A 17,443-nucleotide genomic window follows, 5' to 3' on the forward strand; every position below is an offset into this window, starting at 1 on the left:
GGACAACACACATAGCAAATGTTGCAACCTAGACCTCCTGGAAACCCAGTTTCATTCAACCGGTGGCTGATGCCCCATAACAGGCTGTCAGGATGGCCAGGGCTGGGATGACCAGCCCCGCTTTGCACGTCTGGGAAGCGGGAACATCCTCTCCGAGCTCTCTGAACCAGAGCATGAGGTTCTGCTCATCTGCACAGCCTGTCCCTGCCAGGGGCACCCAACTGCTGCTCATGCCCATCTCTAACCTGACTTAAAACAGTGATGGACTGATGCATTTAACACCCTGCAAGGCTAATCCTCAGCTAGGCAAAGCCTGCAGCTTTCACAAAGCAAATTGATGACATAAAGCCATGTCGAAGACCATTTTCTGAAGGGTTTTCAGGACTTCTGTTTCCTACTGCACAGCTGGTCTCAGACAAGACCTGAGGACAAATAGCAGCCACCAAATCCATCTCCAGCATCCAGAACCAGCTCCCACTGCCCCTAAGTCTCAACAATGCTCCCTCTCATGGCCAGGAAAAGCAGAAGTCTCCCTCTTCAAAAAATAAAATTATTTAAAAAAGCTTAAGGCCTGATCCATATTTTATTTGGGACAAACAAATCTTTCCACTAATTTTAATAGGCTTTTTGAAAGTTTGTGACGCTACTAATTAGGAGTATTGCAGTATTAAAGAAACAATATACCGTTAAAAGCAATACAAAAGAAACAAACAAAAAAGTCACACACCTTGTGTAACTATAGCACAGCTTTCACAATAAGGTTAAAAATTAATAAAATAAAAAAATAAAATAAAAATAAAAGCTGGCAGGCTGGAGGCACCTGATCACCTGGAACCGGCTCTGCACCTTTTTGGCTCAACACTCTGTGTCCAAGTCACTAAGATATTTGTCTCTGCGAGAGAGACTATTTATGAGCTAAAATATAGATTTTATTAAAAAAGAAGTTGAAAAGTAAATCAAAGCAGATCTTCTCCACTCCATCTGCATAGCACAAAACGCCACCAGCAAGAAAAGTTTCTATTTCAAAGATTTTAAAAGTCAGCTCTAAACTGCAAGTATTAGCAACATACAGCATATGCTTAAACCATGATTTCTTCCTTTTCTACACAATTCCCATTACTATTTTAACAAGGACATTAGTAATAAACAAATAAAATAAATCCCCATAAAAAAAAACACTTTCAAAAGTGTTTTAGGAAGTTATCCAGGAGCAATAAACGATAATACTTATACTGAATGCAACGCCTACTTCTGGTGTAAGGTGTTCCAAAAGCTGTCCCAACCAAGTAAATGCCAAACATCACATACCTGCTCAGGCCCCGAGCCATTAATACATACATACATATATATATATATATATATAAAATATATATATATATGCTCTTCTGTCCTTGGTGCTCAAGGGCTGTGCTTGCTAACAAGTGCACTGGTCACCACCTTCACACTCAAGCAGGACATGCAGAAATGCCCGAACCCTCAGGAGGCAGAGCCTGCTCATCCCAGGGCAGCTAAAGGGCTCCAAGGCTGCAGGAAGGAGCTTTAGGGCACCCCTGTCCCACAGCTGCAGCACCTCAGTGCAAACTTGCAGCAGCTGTGCCTGCATTGGGGAAAACCTTTCATGTTAAAGAGGAAGAAATAGTGCCAATATGGATGCAAGAATAATCCTCCAGGGAATAAGGTGCCCTATAAGCTCCTATAGTGCAGCTGGACCAGCATCTCACAAACCGGTAAAGAGCCTTGAGGGCCCCTCAGTCCCTTCTGCTGCCAGCGCCTGCCAAAACCTAAGGCCAGGTGGCCCCTGCAGGTGACACAGGGACTTCTCTGCACGGGGCACCTAATGTTGGGGACAGAGGAACCCTTAGTCCATTCTCTGAACATCTGAAGGGCTTCGGTTCCTTCTTGCGAGTCTTTTCTAGCGTGTTTTAATACTTCTAACTATCATTAAGTGCATTCAGATATGAAATGTGTTTAGGAGACTTTCAATGCCTCCCCTGTGTCTCTGATGTACTCTTCAGAGGCTGACAAGTCCGTTCCTGCAGGCAAATCCTTCCTCTTTCAAATAACCACCAGCCAAATTCCCTTTTTAAGGGAGCTGCAGCTCCTCAGAGGGGTAGCGTTGGGGAGCTCAGTCTGCAGCTCAGCAGTTACTTGAGGCGAGCACTCCTTACATATATGTGACACCTACGAGAGGGGTTTTGTGTTTGCAGCCCTTCCCCACAGCCCCGTGCATCCCACATCTGCTGGCCCATTCCCTAAATCCGGCTGGTTTGTCCCTCTCCGGAATGCAGAGATGGGAGGAGGCTCCAGTCCAGTGGGGCTCCTTTGAGCGCACTGGGGGACAGGAGTCACACACCGAGCACATCTTTAGCAAAGACCAGAGGAAAGCGGCCACAAAAGCTGCAGTTACTGCTTTTCTGGGCTGTGCGTGTGGAGCTGATCCCAGCTGCGCTTCCATGGACCCTGCTCCTCATTCCCATCAGGTGAAGGAGTTTGAGGGAGGCCGAAGAGGCCGCCGGCTCACAGCAACATCAGCCGTGGCGGCTGGATCCTCACACAGCGCTGTGTGCAACCACGTTCAGGTCAGACCTCGGACACAAGGTGCATGATAGAGACAAAAGTCCTTAAGGCAGGTCCATATATGGATTTGTGTATAGGGTAAACATTGGTCACGTTTGGCAGAAGTTCTACACACAGGCACATATCCATTTAAAAAAAAATCCAGAGGTCTAATGTATATCACTGCTCTCCTCCCAGCTCTGCACCGAAAGGAGCAAGTCGAGAGCAGGGACTTTCTAAAGGGAAATTTGCCTCAAACCTTTCCGAGAATTTTAATTTGTTACTTTGGGGCAAAACGTCTTCAGAAGAAGCTGGGTATTTGCAAATTGTGGCGAGGCTTGTATTTTATTCAGAGATAACCAGGCTAAACAAAAACAGAGTACACAGAGTATAGTTAAGAGGGGCGATGGGAAACTGCTGTTTGAAGGGGAAAAAAAAAAAAAAAAAGCCTTAATTTCCTAATTTTAGCCCTTTACTCTGCTCTTTGTCACTGTAGCATCTGGGGCTCCTCGGCACGAGATCAGCAGGACACCAGGAGAGCGATCTGGCTTTGCCAGCCAGTTACCCACATTTGCAAAGCTCAGTTCTGTGTCCAGAGAGCTCAGAGGAGGGAGCAGGACCTGGGTCTAATGCTCCCCTACCCTGCAATTTAGCTGAAACTCCATCTCATAATTACAAGCCAACATAACACATCCAGACAGCACAGCCTCTTCTGCAGAGGATGTGGTGGGACGAATTTGACTATCTCTGAAATAAATATAGCTTGCTGCAATGCAACAAGGAATTGATTATTCTCCAGGGCTCTTCCTTGGCCCTTCTGACTTTCCCTGTTTTTTGTAATGGGGACAGTAGATGTATCCCTGCTGATGCAAATGAGGTCTGCAAGATCAGAATGAAGAAAATGCAAAAAAAACAAACAAAATACAAGCTGGCAACTTGTTTGGTGAGTCTGGGGATCTCTTACCCTTTCATCAGCTGCTCTGGACCCGTTTATGTGTTCCGTAATTTGCTATCAGCAATACCTTTCTTTTTTATTTTTTCTTTGCTTCTGACTATACTCATCATCAAGATGGTATGCAGCAAAAATAATTGCATTAAAACTTAGTGAAGCACCAAGTATTTTCTTTGTTGTAAAATTCTGGCTCACTTTATCCTAAAAGTGGATTCAAAGGAATACAAATCCAATACCGAACAAAAATCCCCACAAAATTGCAAAAGCATACAGTGCATGTACCCAACCAACCATGCAAAATAAGGATTCCATTCAAATTTCACATCTCATTAAAGACAATTTGGCCATTAATCCATACGGTTTTAGGAGCAAAGGAGGATTTTCCAGGACAGATAAACTGAAATGATCCTCCTTTGATCTGGGAGTTAAGCGTGAGCCACAATGGAAGATGAACAACGTGGGGCAGAGCTACTGGCCTTTTTAAGTGCTCCAATGGCATCCGCAAACAACTACTTAATCAATATTTGGCCAGGGACACTGAAAACTTCCTTTTCAAATTTTAATTCCTAGTTGTAAAACAACTGTAGGGCAACCAGCAAGATAAGACATTAAATTGACTGCTTAATTGTCTTTTACTGTCTTGCTAGTTATATATGCACATTCTTAATAGTTCTTGAATCTTTATTTACCAGTAGGAATAAATGACCTGCCAACAATTACAGTAAACTCCCCAAACTAAATAATCTCTGCACATGCCACAATTTAACGATAATGTGTCCACAGTGAGTTTTAATTTCATTAGGCTTCCCCTTTTTTTTTTTTTTCCCCTAGGAAGAGTGATTGAGCCCGAATTAGTTTAACAGCATGGGGCAGGAGGGCTCCAGGGCAAGGAAGGCAGAGCTGAGCACCCGCTCTGCACTGAACAAAGTCCTGCCATGAGTTATGCTCCTGTACATCATTTTTATTAGCTGGAGCGCTCAGCGTTTGGGGAACACTTGAAACTATGCTGTGTTTTTATTTATATATTTTGTTCCTCCATACGTTTGTTAGGTGGGATTTAAAGTGACATTTACACGGAGAGATTCACATTGGCTGGACTGCTCTGATTTATTGCTTTGCGTTTCACTCAATTTCTTCTTAAATTAACCAGGGAGCACTTTGTAGTTCTGCTTCATTTCCCCATGCAGTTTTATTACATAGCCCTGGGGACTCGTGATAATTTATCACTATCAACTTTATTGGCTTGCCTCTCCTAAACCCCCTTCTAGCCCTTATCAATAAGTAAACCTAATACAAAGCTAAACCTTCCCCAAGTGGTGTTTAAGATAAAAGCCAGGATTTCTCCAGTGTCGACTTTCACTTTCGGCGTGGATTTGCATCTCCTTGGACTAAAATCCCTCCGCAGCGGCGCTCAGCGCTCCCCGCTCACGCTCACTGCGCTTGCCCTTCGCCGGGGTTTGCTGCTCGGTTGCTGCTAGCGGAGGGGGATGCAGTGCCCGGCTCCCTGCACCTCGCTGATTTTGCTCCAGCTTTCCAGAGCAATGCAAGGAGACACAGACTTAAACAGAAATCCAACTAAGCGAACAGCTGTGTGTGAAGTGACCCTGGTATCAGCTAAAATAACTTTTGTGCCAGGGCTGGATACACAGGCTTGAGAGCAAGGGAAGTAACATCCACAACGATTCTGTTTGCATCGGTGGTGTCTCCTTTAAATTAAGGAGCTCTTGAGACAACAAAACATGCAAAACAATTAATGAAGCCACGATTTCGAAAGCGGACTATGATGCAGCAACATATTACTTCAGAGAAGTCTTGCTAAAATGAATAATTCTTTCTTCCCACGGCTGTATTATTATTGCTCACACAATGCTATTAGTGTGCAGTAACATATAGCTATGTATAAAAAACAACGAGCACTTCCCTCAGAAGTCAACGTGCCTGCAGGAAAGCAGCGCTCGGGCTGCTCCTGGGGGATCTGCAACAGCAAACTGAACAGAGCCGTGCAAAGCCGAAGTCACGGCACCTTTCTGAAACAGCTCTCCAGCTGTGGCAGAACTCTTGCCTGTTCACAAGTTACTGATTACTGAGCCATTAATTAGTATTATTAGCTAGAATAAGGGTTTAGAGCCTGAGCGAGGTCCAGAGCCCCATGGTGATGGACATGCTCGGCCAGCAGCAGCTCCTGGAGCTGCCGTCCAGCCTATGGATTTACATTTGTACAGCACCTCACACAAAGGCTTTCCCAGTCCATGACCAACTCTCACGTGCTACTGCAAAGTGGGGGAAGAAAAGAAAAAAAAAGTACAGGCAGAAATGCTACCAATATTATCTGCTCTGAGCCAAATCCTGAAGCCACGAGGGAGTTTTTCTTAATTAAAAACTATTGTCCGGTTGGCTCCAAGAGCCTCAGAAACGAAATTCTGCTGAAATTACACAAGCCGATCTCCTAGTCCTGCTAGTGTTCAAGTATTTGAAGTGCCAAAAGAAACTCCAAGCTCAGGAGACAACTGCCCGCAGCCACAGCCCTCACGTTTGGCCCCAAGTGCCCATTTGCTGGTGCCTTGAACAGGGCAATGTGCAGCGCTTCCCGGCATTAACTCCCATACTTTGGGCCTTGAGCAAGTCCTGCTGCTCCCGGAGCAAAATCCCAACGAGCCCCAGATCAGAGAAGTGGCAGCTAAATCCAGCCTCGTCCCATGCTGCCAGCGCCATGGCCACGGCGCAGGAATGAGCGGGATGGCTCAAGCAGATATCTGCTGTCTGCCTGCTAATCCTTTCCCTTAATAAACTGCCTTTATTAGTTTAACAGCCTAAAAATAACTGGCTGCATGGTACTGACCAACCCTAATCAAAACATCTGCCAGCCCGGCCAGCCCCAGCTTCCCTCTGGATCATGCGCCACCACTTCAAAGCCCGTGCATCAAGTCGGTAATTGTAACATTGCATCTAAATATTTAAGCTAGGGGCTGGTAGTCGCGTGTCCCATTTACAGGCAGCATCTGTCCTCTAATTCCATTACGGTACAAAGCAAAAATGTTTCGCCGACGTCGCAGGCAGGGCGAGCGGCTCGCGCGCCCCGCCGGCCCGGCCACGCTTTTGTGCCGCGCGCGCCCTGCGCCCTTTCCTTCCTCCCCCTCTCGCAGCTCCCCGCATCCACACACAAAAATAGGGGTGGTGCCCAAATTGTATTAATGTGAGCCTCGGGCACCGAGGGGAAAAAAGGAAAAAGGGAGGAAAAAAAAAAAAAAAAAAGAGAGAAGAGGAAGGGGAGGGAGGGGGGAGGGATGGGTGGGAGATGAAAGTGAGGAGGACATAAAGGAGGCAATTTAGTGCGCGGCCGCCTGAATTGCTCTCAGCGAGAGGAGGGAGCCGGCGCAGGGCCCTCCGGACGGGACGCGCATGACGGGGGCGGCTCCGGCACGACGGGCCCGGGGGCCAAACGCGGCAGCCGCGAACAGAGCCCCATTGAGGGGCTGCGGCCCCCGGCCCCCGCTGCGTGGGACGCGCGGAGGCTGCTCCTCCGCTCGCGTCCTGCCGGGACGGGATGCATCCCGCATGGAGCTGGAGCCGGGCTCGTGTTCACTGCCCCGCTTCGGTTCTCCTGTAAGCTCTGCCCAGGGGCAGGTAGAGGGTGACACTGAGGCACGGTGCAGCATGCTGGGCACACGGGCGCCTCCAGCCCCTGCTTGCTCGTATGTGTATAACTACATGAATAATAAATACAGAATTGTATACTTATGTATTAAAATTTATATAGTGATCACAGGCAAAAAATCCCAAAGCACACAGCGTACTGCTTCTACTGCACCTTTTTTAGCAATACCATATTATCTCTTTTCCCTTGTCCCGCTCTGCCGCAAGTACTCACAAGATCCCAAGTCTCCAAGAAGCTGGAATCAGCTGCCCTCAATACCAGAATGGCTGTTATCTACTCCCACCTCCAGGAAAATAACGCTCCAGAATGACTGAAACCTTCTGCAAGGCGCTGATCTCAGCCTAATGGGAGCCCCTCACCTCATCCCGCTCCCAAGGGGATGCCCAGCAGGACTCGCCTCTGGTGCCGTGTTCCCAGAAGTTCCCAGAGCCGACGCTCCCAGCATCTGGATCACCTGGTCGCCACAGACCAGGGAGAGAAATTGCCAAGACTGGAAACATTCTCGGAAACTGCATGCACATAAGGTGGGAAGCAGTAGAGCTCTCCAGCATCTCCGCTGCAGGGAGAGACTCCCATGGAGCGTCCCACCTCCCCAGGAACCACACAGAATTTGCTGCTGTTCACTCAGAGTGGCCTCGATGCATCCCCACAGTGCGGGGAGAGCTTGGGGACAACAAGGGACAGGACTGTCCTCCCTGCTCTGAGCAAGGGCCCTTCGCTAGCGCTTTAATTGGGAGCAAGTGAAACAAGTCACGCCAGAGAGAGGCAGGTAGCGGAGAGGAGAGGGGATGGAGGGGGAAAAGGGGCTGAGACTCATTTGCAGAAAATCAGGTTGCCAACTTTAAAAAACAGAGAGACAAAACACATGAAGAATATTTCAGAGAAAGGAAGTAGCAAGATTCTTATAATGCTTTTCCCCTCCTGAACTATTTACTTACTCTTTGCTCCATAAAGCAGGAGTATTATCATTGCTTTCTATGTTCTCTCTTTAAGTCTCAGTTCAGAAATTCATGCGAGGTAGAAAAGCTAGATGTCTTAACACTCGTGGCTCCAAATTTAGCCATTCTCCCCCTTGTTGAATGTCCTCTCCCCCAGAGAGCAGCTCTCTCTGCTGCAGGAGATGCTGGGCAAACTCCTGCAACTTGTCACATGGAGGAGGACACACAGAGCGGTCAGACTGCTTCCCTCTGCCTGTCCCAGAGCTCCGTCCCAGGAGCATCTCCAGGGCGCCCATGTAACCTCTGCACAAACACAGACACGCTGCAGATGATGCTTCCCTAAAGCCCTAGTAACAGAGCTGAAAACTGTGCTTTGGGGGTATTTTTGAACTGTCCTGGCACAAAGGGATGCCCCTTTTTAAAGAATGGGTTTCAATTGTCCTTCTCCAACAGCAGTCAGCATCTCTGGATGCCTAGAAATGCTAGAAACATTTTGTAGGTGAAAACAACTACTTTTTTTTCCACAGTGGAGAGTCCATAAAACTGCGTGGAGCATTGGCTATTAGGGGCTCATTGAATAATTCATCCCTCATTGCAAGCCCATAATGTCTTTTCTGGGCCTTTTGTGGGGCTGTTTTCTCTTCTTTTCTCCTTGAATTATAAAAAGGTTGCCTGCCTTTGTTCACATCAAGCTGCTGCGAGCTGAAGCTTTGTCTGTGCAAAGCCAAAGTGTGAGTTTCAATGGACTCCCCCCTCTTTGTTTTCCAAGTTCATCTCCAAGTGTAGATTGTGTATAGAAGGCCTTCTTTGTAAAAGCTGGAAAAGTTGTACAAATGTTTGACCAGCTCATTTGGGACTTTTGTCTCGCCTTGCCCAGGGCCGCTGCTGGTGCTGGGCAGGCCCCGCGGCCGGACGGAGGCAGCGGCCGCCCCCGGGACCCGGCCCGCGGCCCCGCGCGGGGTTGTCCCCGCGGGGAGGGGGTGGGAAAGCGGCCCCCGCCTGCAGCCCTGGCTGCACCGGCCCCACTTTGGGGAAGCCGAAAGCGGCGCGACCCCCCCTCCCCCCCCCATCGGGCTCCCGCAGCTGCCCCGTCGGGTCCCGACCCGACCCGCCCGGGGAGGGGGACGTGGAGCCGCCGCCCCCGCGCGGAGCCGGCTCTACCTCTCTCGCTGAGGATGCCGTCGATGCTGTGCTTGGCCTTCTTGTCGCCTTCCTCCACCTCCTTCCTCTCCAGCTCGGCCTCCTCCTCCTCGCCTTTCCCAAACTTGCTCCGCAGGATGCGGCTGATGGAGCTCACTTCGGGGAGGGGGGAGAGAGCAGAGCTGTGAGCGGGGGCCCCCGGGGACCAGCCCGCGCGGCTCCCGCATCGCCGCCGCGGCCGCCCCGTCGGGGCCGCGATCCCGGCGCTGAAGCCGCGCACACGCCGAGCCCCCGGGCAGCTCTGGAACAGTTTTTTTTTTCCTCGCCTTTTCCTCGTAGCTGGCGAGGACACCCCGGTGAGCCCCGCGCAAACGCGGCGCCAAGGCTGGCCCGGCCCCGCGGCCCCCGCCCGGAGCCCGAGGAGAGGCCAAAAAAAATAAAAAGGGGAGTGGGGCGGGAAAAGCAGCTGGAATTTAATTGCAAACACCCCCCGCCGAGCGCAGCAACCCCCGCGCTGCCCGGGGCGCGGCACTCGCCTGCCCGGGGGCTCCGCTCGCCACGGGCTGCCCGCGGCTCCGCGTACCTGACGGCACCGTGTTGCGGTCGCACACGCCGTCCTTGAGCAGCTTGTCCCGGATCTCCCAGCTGAACATGCCCGCGTTTTCCCTCTTGTATTCCTCGATTTTCTTCTCCACGTCCGGTGTCGTCACCTGCTTCAGGGAAGAGAAGCGGAGCGGGCGCGGGGGTTGCGGGGCTGGGGAGCGCCGGGCTGCCCCGAACCGACCCGATCCTGCACCCGCTCCCGAAGCCGGTCCCGGTCCCAAAGCGGGTCCCGGCCCCTCTGCCGCAGCCACCCGGTTCCCGTTGCTGCCAGTGAGAGCGGAAACGGCCGTGCTTTTAAAACCCGCTTTTAAAATCCGTTTAAAAAAAAAAAAATCACTCGAGGAGGGTCGAGTTATATGAAGAATAAGGCACAAGTTAAAATAAGAAGGGGAATAACACACAACAACGGGTTTGCACAGCAGAAGCGCCCCGAGTCAAGCAAAACTTCCCAGGAAATCCTCTGGGGTTTTCCGAGAAGGGAGGATCGAGCCCTGCACAAGGCAAACCTCAGAGGAGAGGTCCCGCTGGCTGGAGCTCCGCGGCAGCAAAGTTTCCGCGAAGCGAAGTTAGTGGCAGCAAGTAAAAATGTCGAGTAATAAAAATGCTGACGGGCACCAGAACTTACATAGAGAGATTTCCTATGTGGACCGAAGTTTTTAAAGTTAAGTTGAATTCAAGTAAAACAAAGAATTCCTGGCAGGCAGTAATATTTCGTTTGAGCAACGTTTTTGTTCGCATAAAGCTCAAAAAATTCTCCATAGATTAACATCAGAACAAAAAGTTCAGGCATTGCTACTTTAAGAAGCTGCAAAGAAAAAAAATCTCTACAAGCCAACTTTCGACAGAAACTTTAAACTTTTACTTTTTGTGTGTGTAGATAAAGAGATATAACAGAAGGAAGAGGGCAATCTAGAGATAAGGAGCCGTGTTTGTCCGACTCATTGCGAGCGTAAGGTTTTAACTATCACAGCTAAAAATACAGCGGCCCTGGAGCGGATAGAAAATAAACGGTTGACGGAAGAGCAACGAGGAGCAACGCGGTAACTTTACGCGCCGCGGCGAAGGCAGCCCCCGCAGCGCGGCCCGATGCGCGGAGCTCGCCCCGCTCCGCACGGGGCCGCGCAGGGCTCTGCGCGCAACGAAACCGCCGCGGAGCCAGCACGCAAAATCCGCGCTCGTTGCACGGGCGGTGGTTTCGGGTTTGTTTTGTAATTAGCATTTTTTAGAAAAGCAAATAGTGGTCGCAAAGCTTCAAATACACAAATATATACACACACAGAGAGATATACATATATATATATATTTTTTTTTAAGACCCGAGTAGGAGCAACAGGCAGGCAACGCTGAGCGCGTTTGGCGCGCAGCCCCGCGGACGGGTCGCACTCGCGCTCCCTGTCCCCGCTCACCTTGGGCTTGCTGCCGCCGATGGCCCCCGGCCGGATGGAGCCCGTCTCCTGGTACCTGCAGAGAATTTTGGAGACGCAGCCGTGGGACACTCGCAGCTGGCGAGAGATGACACAGGGCCTTATGCCATGGTGGGCCATCTCCACTATCTTGTGTCGGATATGGTTGGGTAAAGGCCTGCCATTGATAAAAACTCCACCGAGCTGATTGACTCTGCCCTGGCCGAGAGGAGTAGAGACTAGAAAAGGAGGGGAGGCAGGAGGGGGAAATGGCGTTAACTTCTCGTTCGGTTCCTGCTGTGCTGTTCTTTAGTTATTTTTATTTTTCTTTTTTTTTTTTTTTTTTTTTTTCGCCTTCTCTGCAAGGCGCCTCTCCTCTCCCACCCGTCCCGCCGCCCCCAGGCCGCTGTCACCTGCTGCTGCATCCCCGCCGGTCCCGGTCCCGGTCCCGCTCCCGCTCCCCACACCGAGGGGTGTGCGCGGCGGCTCCGCTCGCGCTGCGCGGGGCTGCGGGGCACGCGCCCGGCCCAGCACAAGGGGATGCGTTTGCCTCCAAGCTCTCTTTCCATTTTTTTCCACCCATCTTGGTTACATTAATGTTGTTTTATATCATTCTTTTCCTTTTCTATTTCTTCTTTTCTCTGCTTTTCTTTTTTTTCCCCTGCTCCGCTCCGCTGCCCAGCCCGCTCCTCGCTGCCCTGCGAGGTTCCTGGAGGGATTCCCGGCCCATAGCCGCCGCCGAGCCCCTCTCGAGTGCCCCGGCCGGAGCGGGACCGGGAGCACCAGGCAGGAGCCACTGGCGAGCGGCGAGCCCGGGGAGGCCACAGGGGCCGGGCCCCCCTCCAGCCCAGCGACGGGCGAGCCCCTCGGGGCCGCCAGCACCGAGTAGCTCCGGTTGTGGCGGGGCCAAACTCACCTTCGAGCGGGAAGCCGCTGCGGGGGTAGCTCTGCCCGGGCCCCGGCCGCATCATCCTCGGCACAGCCCCGGCCAGGGTGGTCATGTCGGGCGCGGGGCCGGAGCGCGGCACCAGGTGACGGGCGGCCTGGGGGAGAGCCGCTCTGTCAGCAGGTCCCACGGCAGCAGCAAAAGTCCCGCGAGGGGGTGGGGGCTGCGCGGGGCGGGGGGGGAGGAGGAGGAGGAGGAGGGACCGGCGCCGCGTCCTTTTGTCAGTACCCGCGCTGCCCGCGGCACCGGCGGCCCGGGCAGGACAGCGCGGAGCGGGCGCGGGGGGAGAGGGGCGGGCGCGGAGCCGGCACCGCCGACGGGCCCGCTCCGCCCCCGCGCACTGGGCGAGTGCCGCGGCCCGGCCCGGTTCTGATCGCGGGGCTCAGCTCCGCTCCACCCGACCCGGCCCACTTCAGCTCTGTCCCGGTCCACCCGGCTTGGTTCGGCACCGCCCTGCGGCCGTCGGGGAAGCGCCGAGCCCGCGGAGGCTCCGCGCTTTGTCACCCGGCTCCGCTGGGGCACCAGGGGAGAGAGGTCAACATCCCCCCTTTTTTCTTTTTCAACAACAACAACAAAAGTTAGCGTTTTTGTTTTTCCATTTTTTTATTTATGTACCGCTGAAATCTGCCTCCGCCGGGAAGAACCATTCCGCGGTCAAACGGCGCTAACGGTTTGGGGAGCAAGCGCCTCCGTGGAGCTCCGCGGGGACCTCCGCGGCCACGCGCGGTGCCCCGGGAGCGGCCCCGCTGCGCGCGGGCGTGGGGCGCGCGCGTGTGCGCGCTGCGTGGCGGGGTCTCGCCAGCAGGCGTTTGTTCCCAGGAATTTATTGTAGCATTCAAGCTGAACTGCTGCAAAAATAAAAGAGGTAAAGTCTGCTAGGAGCTGGAGTGACCACAGCAGGATATGACGCCAGGAGTGTTGTAAAGACTGTCTGTCCTTAAAGAAGGTACTATTGTGCATGGCCTTTTATTTATAACTCGGTAAGTGCCAGGAAACTCGCCTCCTTTACACTCTGAAGTGCCAGCCCAGCTTTCCACAGTGCTCTTTATTTGCAATAGTCTATTCAGCAACTGTCACTCCCGAGCTTCAAGTTATTCAAGACCTTAATCAATCAAAAGGATGAGAATCGTTCAGGTTTCCCCCTTTGAAATAAAGGGAACAATGTTCGCTGGCCGCGGAGCCCGCTTCCCTCGGCGAGGCGGCGGCTGGTACCAGCCTTTGCCGTGGCCCAAATTCGCCCTGTTTCAGAGCAATCCCGCCGCGTAGAAAGCTCCGCGCTGCCCGGCGCAGCCTCCGCGCGGAGCGGCAGCCGCCCTCGGTCACAGCCAGCCCGTCCCCGCGGTGTCTGGGCGGCTTTTGGCGCCCTGCGCCCAACGTGGAGCTTTCGAGCCCCTTTATAACGTTGCGCACCCAAAGCGCGGCTCCCTGCGGCCGCCGGCTGCCGCGTAGCCCCGGAGCAGAGTCCAGGAGGACTGTTAAAAATACCAAGAAACAGGTTCCTATTGAAATTCCACATGTCAGAAAAAAAAAAAAAAACTGAATTTCATGCAAATTCAATATTTTACAAAACTACCTGATGATCAAAACTTTCAGAAAAAGCTTCTCGAGACTTATCAAATCTCAGCTACAACCCGAGTATTTGGGAAAGGACCCTATTGCTCCGCTGTGCTCCGTGGGCTTTGCAGTGCTCCCCGGCAGTCACATCGCAACAGGGTTCAATGAGGAAAAACACGAGCTCCCCAGAAATTGCCCAAATGTATAATTTAGAAGACATTATTAGTCACACATAATAAATAAATAAATAAATAAATAAATAATGGCGTAGAAGGAATGTGGGAGAGGTACTGTTAAAAATAAAGCTAAGTAACTATCGAAGTGTTGTTTTGTGGTTGAAAAGCCGTCGGGCGCAGCCGGTGCGCGCCTGCGGAGCGGGCCTCGCTGCAGTCTCCGCTCCGCTGCGCCGATGGCTCCGCGGGCCGGGAAGCCCCTCGAACCGCGGGTCGGGTCGGGTCGGACCCGGGCGCGACCAAAAATCAGTGGGAAAAGATGAGCCCTGAGCGCCCGGCCCCGCTCCTCCCTCCGCCTCGCCCCCACCCCCATATTCCCGTCCTGCGGCCAGCAGAGATGATTTCACGCTTTTCCAGTGGAAATGGCTAAAAACGCTGCTGCTAATTACAGAGCTCTTCCAGGCCAGGTGCACTTTTAATTGGATTAGTAAGTGCTCTATATTAAACCTGCAGCACATCAATTGGGCAGTGAAAATTAGAGCTATTAGGAACAGAAGCAATCATTTCTGAACGATAACATTACTGTTTTCTCCGCTATTAGAAATAAATCAATTACACTCTTGCCGGAATGGCGCGCATACATTAATTTCTTGTAAGGGTTTCGGACGGAATTCTGTACAGGACTATTTCCAAGGGAAGTGAGGGGAACAGAGAAGAAGAGGAGAGAAGAAAAGAAAGATATAAATATATAGAGAGGGGAATAGAAAGAAAGAGAGAAAGAGCGAAAGAACAAAAACAAACATAAAATATCAACAATAAAGAAAGCAAGGAAGTGAGCAAGAAAGAAAAATCAGGAGGCAAGAAAGAAAAAAAGAAATAAAGCAGCAAGGAAGAAAGAAAATAACGAAATAAAAAGCATTCAAGAAATAAAGAAAAAAAAAAAAAAAAAGAAAGAAAGAAGAGAACGGGCAGGCAAGGAAAGCGGCTAATTTCGGGGATTTTTCCGAGCAGACTAACACGTGCGCGCACCTCCGAGCGGGAGTTTCGTTCTGAAGCGCCCCTCACAGCCGGGGGCTCCGTCCCGTCGCTGTCGCCGGCGCCCCGACGTGCGGCTCCGGGCGAGGGTCTCCCTCCTTCCTCCCTTTCTTTCCCTTTCCCTGCGCGGGCGGGTTTGCGCTGGGGGGACCTCAGGGCGGGATGGGCCCTGCGGGCGGCCCCGTCCGCGCTCCGCGCAGCCCGGCGGGGCGACTGCGGAAGGAATAAAAGGGAAATATATTCATACAAATAATTATGCATCGATATGGCCGATAATAGTTACCTACAGAGGACGGCAAGCCGTAAAACGTCTCGAAGGGAAATTCCGGAGCAGCTTTTTGGGAAGGGGCCGCAGCTCCCTCCGCTCTGCTCAGCGAGTGAGGGCGCGCGTGGGGCCGCGCAGGTGACTGCTCTGCGCGGGGCGCTGCCCCGGGGGTGCCCCGCGTGGGGAGACCCCCGTGGGGAGCCCCGCGGAAGGGGCCGCGTCCCCGCGATCTGTCCCGCAGAGTTCACGGCCCCGCGCTCGAGCCTCCGCAAAGGTCTAGAGACAAAGTAGCCTCGAGATTAATTGTTTGAACGAGTTTTTTTTTTCCTTTGCCTTTCTTTCTCTTTTTTTTTTTTCATTTTTTTTTTTCGTGGCGGAAATTTAATATATTTGTCGAAAAAAAAAATACCAGCAAAGGGCCGGGAAGATTAACATTTGGAAACTTATGAAACGTAATCTGCATATCCAATTGATTCCCAGCATATCAGTTGAAAGGATAAAGATGCATATCTCCATGATGGATATTGCATTAATAGGCACATAAATAAAGGTTGAAAAGTCATCACCAAAAGCTTTGAACTATTTTTTTTCTCTTTCTCCCCACTGCTTTTATGTTCCATCCACACGCCTTGGCACAGTCTTATTTTATTTTTTTCCCCCCTTTTTAAAGTTACATTTTCTTTCCTTACCATGGCTGCATGCTGCCAGCCCAAGAGGAGTCTGTGACTGGCCCTGGCAGGGGCTGTGGTGCCGAGGGGCTTGGATGGAGGATAGAGAAACCTGGCCGAGGAGAAGCCCCTGCATAGGTGGGTAACCCCTGCCTTGGCCCGGCATCCCTGGCACCCAGCAGCTGGCAAAAGCTCTGACATCTCAGGGGAGCGCCCCTAGGTTTGGCCCTGGGTGCAAGGGGGTGACCCATCTGGGGAAGGCCCAAAACGCTCCGGCCGCACCAGGGACCAGCCTGGCACACTGGACCCTGCAAGCGGAGGGAGCTCTTCTCTACAGCCCTTGCAAGGAAACTGCACTTCAAAATGGCAATAAACAGAGCACTTATTCCAGGGGCTCCTTACCTTCCTGCCAGGGGCAGTGGGAGCAGTGCAGCAGCTGGCACTTTATCCTAACAAACATCTGCTGGGAAGAGGTCAGGGATCCCTCTGCGATCTCGGAGCTGGTGGGCAGAAGGGAGGGAGCAGCAAGGAGACTTGGAGGCTACCCACATGGGCAGAGGCCTGCGGGAAAGCCGGGGCATTTCATGGGGTTTGGGATCCTTGTGAAGCTGCCTCTGTGCAAGGGAAGGGCCTGGTGCCGAAAGCCCCATGCGGAGGCTGCACTGGGCTCTGCTTGCCTTTCAGAGGGGACTGCATGTGAGGCCAGGTCCTGTGGTGAGGCCAGGCTCCGTGGAGAAGGCCAGCGCAGCTGTGGAAGGACACACATGCCAGAGCTCTGCAGGACTGGGTGTCGTTCCAGCAGATAAAGGGGGCAGAATGAGCTGCTCCTCTCCTGTAAAGGAATGGGAGGAGAGGGCAAGATTTATTTACTTACCTTCTTGTCATCTCAAAGGCTGGCACTGATTTTTTCACTAATTTTGGGGAGGTGCTCCCCAATGTTGCCCACCTGTGCATGTCACAGGGCACACTCACAACAGGGGCAATTCCCCCATCCCTTCTCCGCCCTCCTCCATAATTAACAGCCACATTTGAAAATGAAACATCTAATCCTCGTTAATTACTTGTAAAAACAGCAGCGATGATTAATTCCAGCAGTATCAGCCGAGATTTCCACGGGGAGCTTTCTTGCAGTAGAGACCATGAGAGTTTTACGATCAAGAGGTTCGGGCTGATCAAACACGTTGTACCTCGGCGCCGGGGTTCCGAGCAGTGGGGTAAGGCCGAGCCGAGCTGAGCTGAGCTAAACCGGGCTGGGCCACTGCAGCCCCGAGGCAGCCGGCACGGGAGAAGTGCCCTCCTCGTCCAAACATCGGCTCCATGGGGCGGTATTTCACCCGCAGCGAGGTGATTTCACCACTTGATTCTTTAAAAGATGAATTGGATTAAAATTTGGAAATAAAGAAAGAGGGAAGAAGAGAAAAAGGAAGAAACACAAAGTCCGAAAAGAGGAAGAGATAAAGAGAGAAGAAAGAAAGGGAGGCATGGAGAAAGGAATAAAGGCAAAACACAGTAAGAGAATGAGAGAAGACAAAAATAAGAAAAAAAAAAAAAAAAA

At 51.9% G+C, this 17,443-nt stretch overlaps 1 protein-coding gene across 4 annotated transcripts in view; it reads right to left on the bottom strand.

Annotated features, from left to right (window-relative positions):
- Window positions 1-12,265, bottom strand: part of PAX3 (paired box 3) — a 55,117-nt gene extending 42,852 nt beyond the window's left edge. For 2 of the 4 annotated variants that reach the window (XM_026040102.1, XM_026040104.1), the window contains exons 1-4: window positions 12,164-12,248; window positions 11,251-11,486; window positions 9,825-9,954; window positions 9,263-9,397 (exon numbers count right to left, since the gene is read on the bottom strand). In XM_026040102.1, the coding sequence (XP_025895887.1) occupies window positions 9,263-9,397; window positions 9,825-9,954; window positions 11,251-11,486; window positions 12,164-12,248 (586 nt within the window). Of the gene's footprint in view, window positions 1-9,262; window positions 9,398-9,824; window positions 9,955-11,250; window positions 11,487-12,163 lie in introns of all 4 variants that reach the window. The other 2 variants (XM_026040101.1, XM_026040103.1) reach the window with 2 other exon arrangements.
- Between the last annotated feature and the right edge of the window lie 5,178 nt (window positions 12,266-17,443).

This window comes from Nothoprocta perdicaria, unplaced genomic scaffold (genome assembly GCF_003342845.1).
Source record: "Nothoprocta perdicaria isolate Ctin4 unplaced genomic scaffold, notPer1 scaffold_25, whole genome shotgun sequence".
Lineage (NCBI taxonomy): Eukaryota > Metazoa > Chordata > Aves > Tinamiformes > Tinamidae > Nothoprocta > Nothoprocta perdicaria.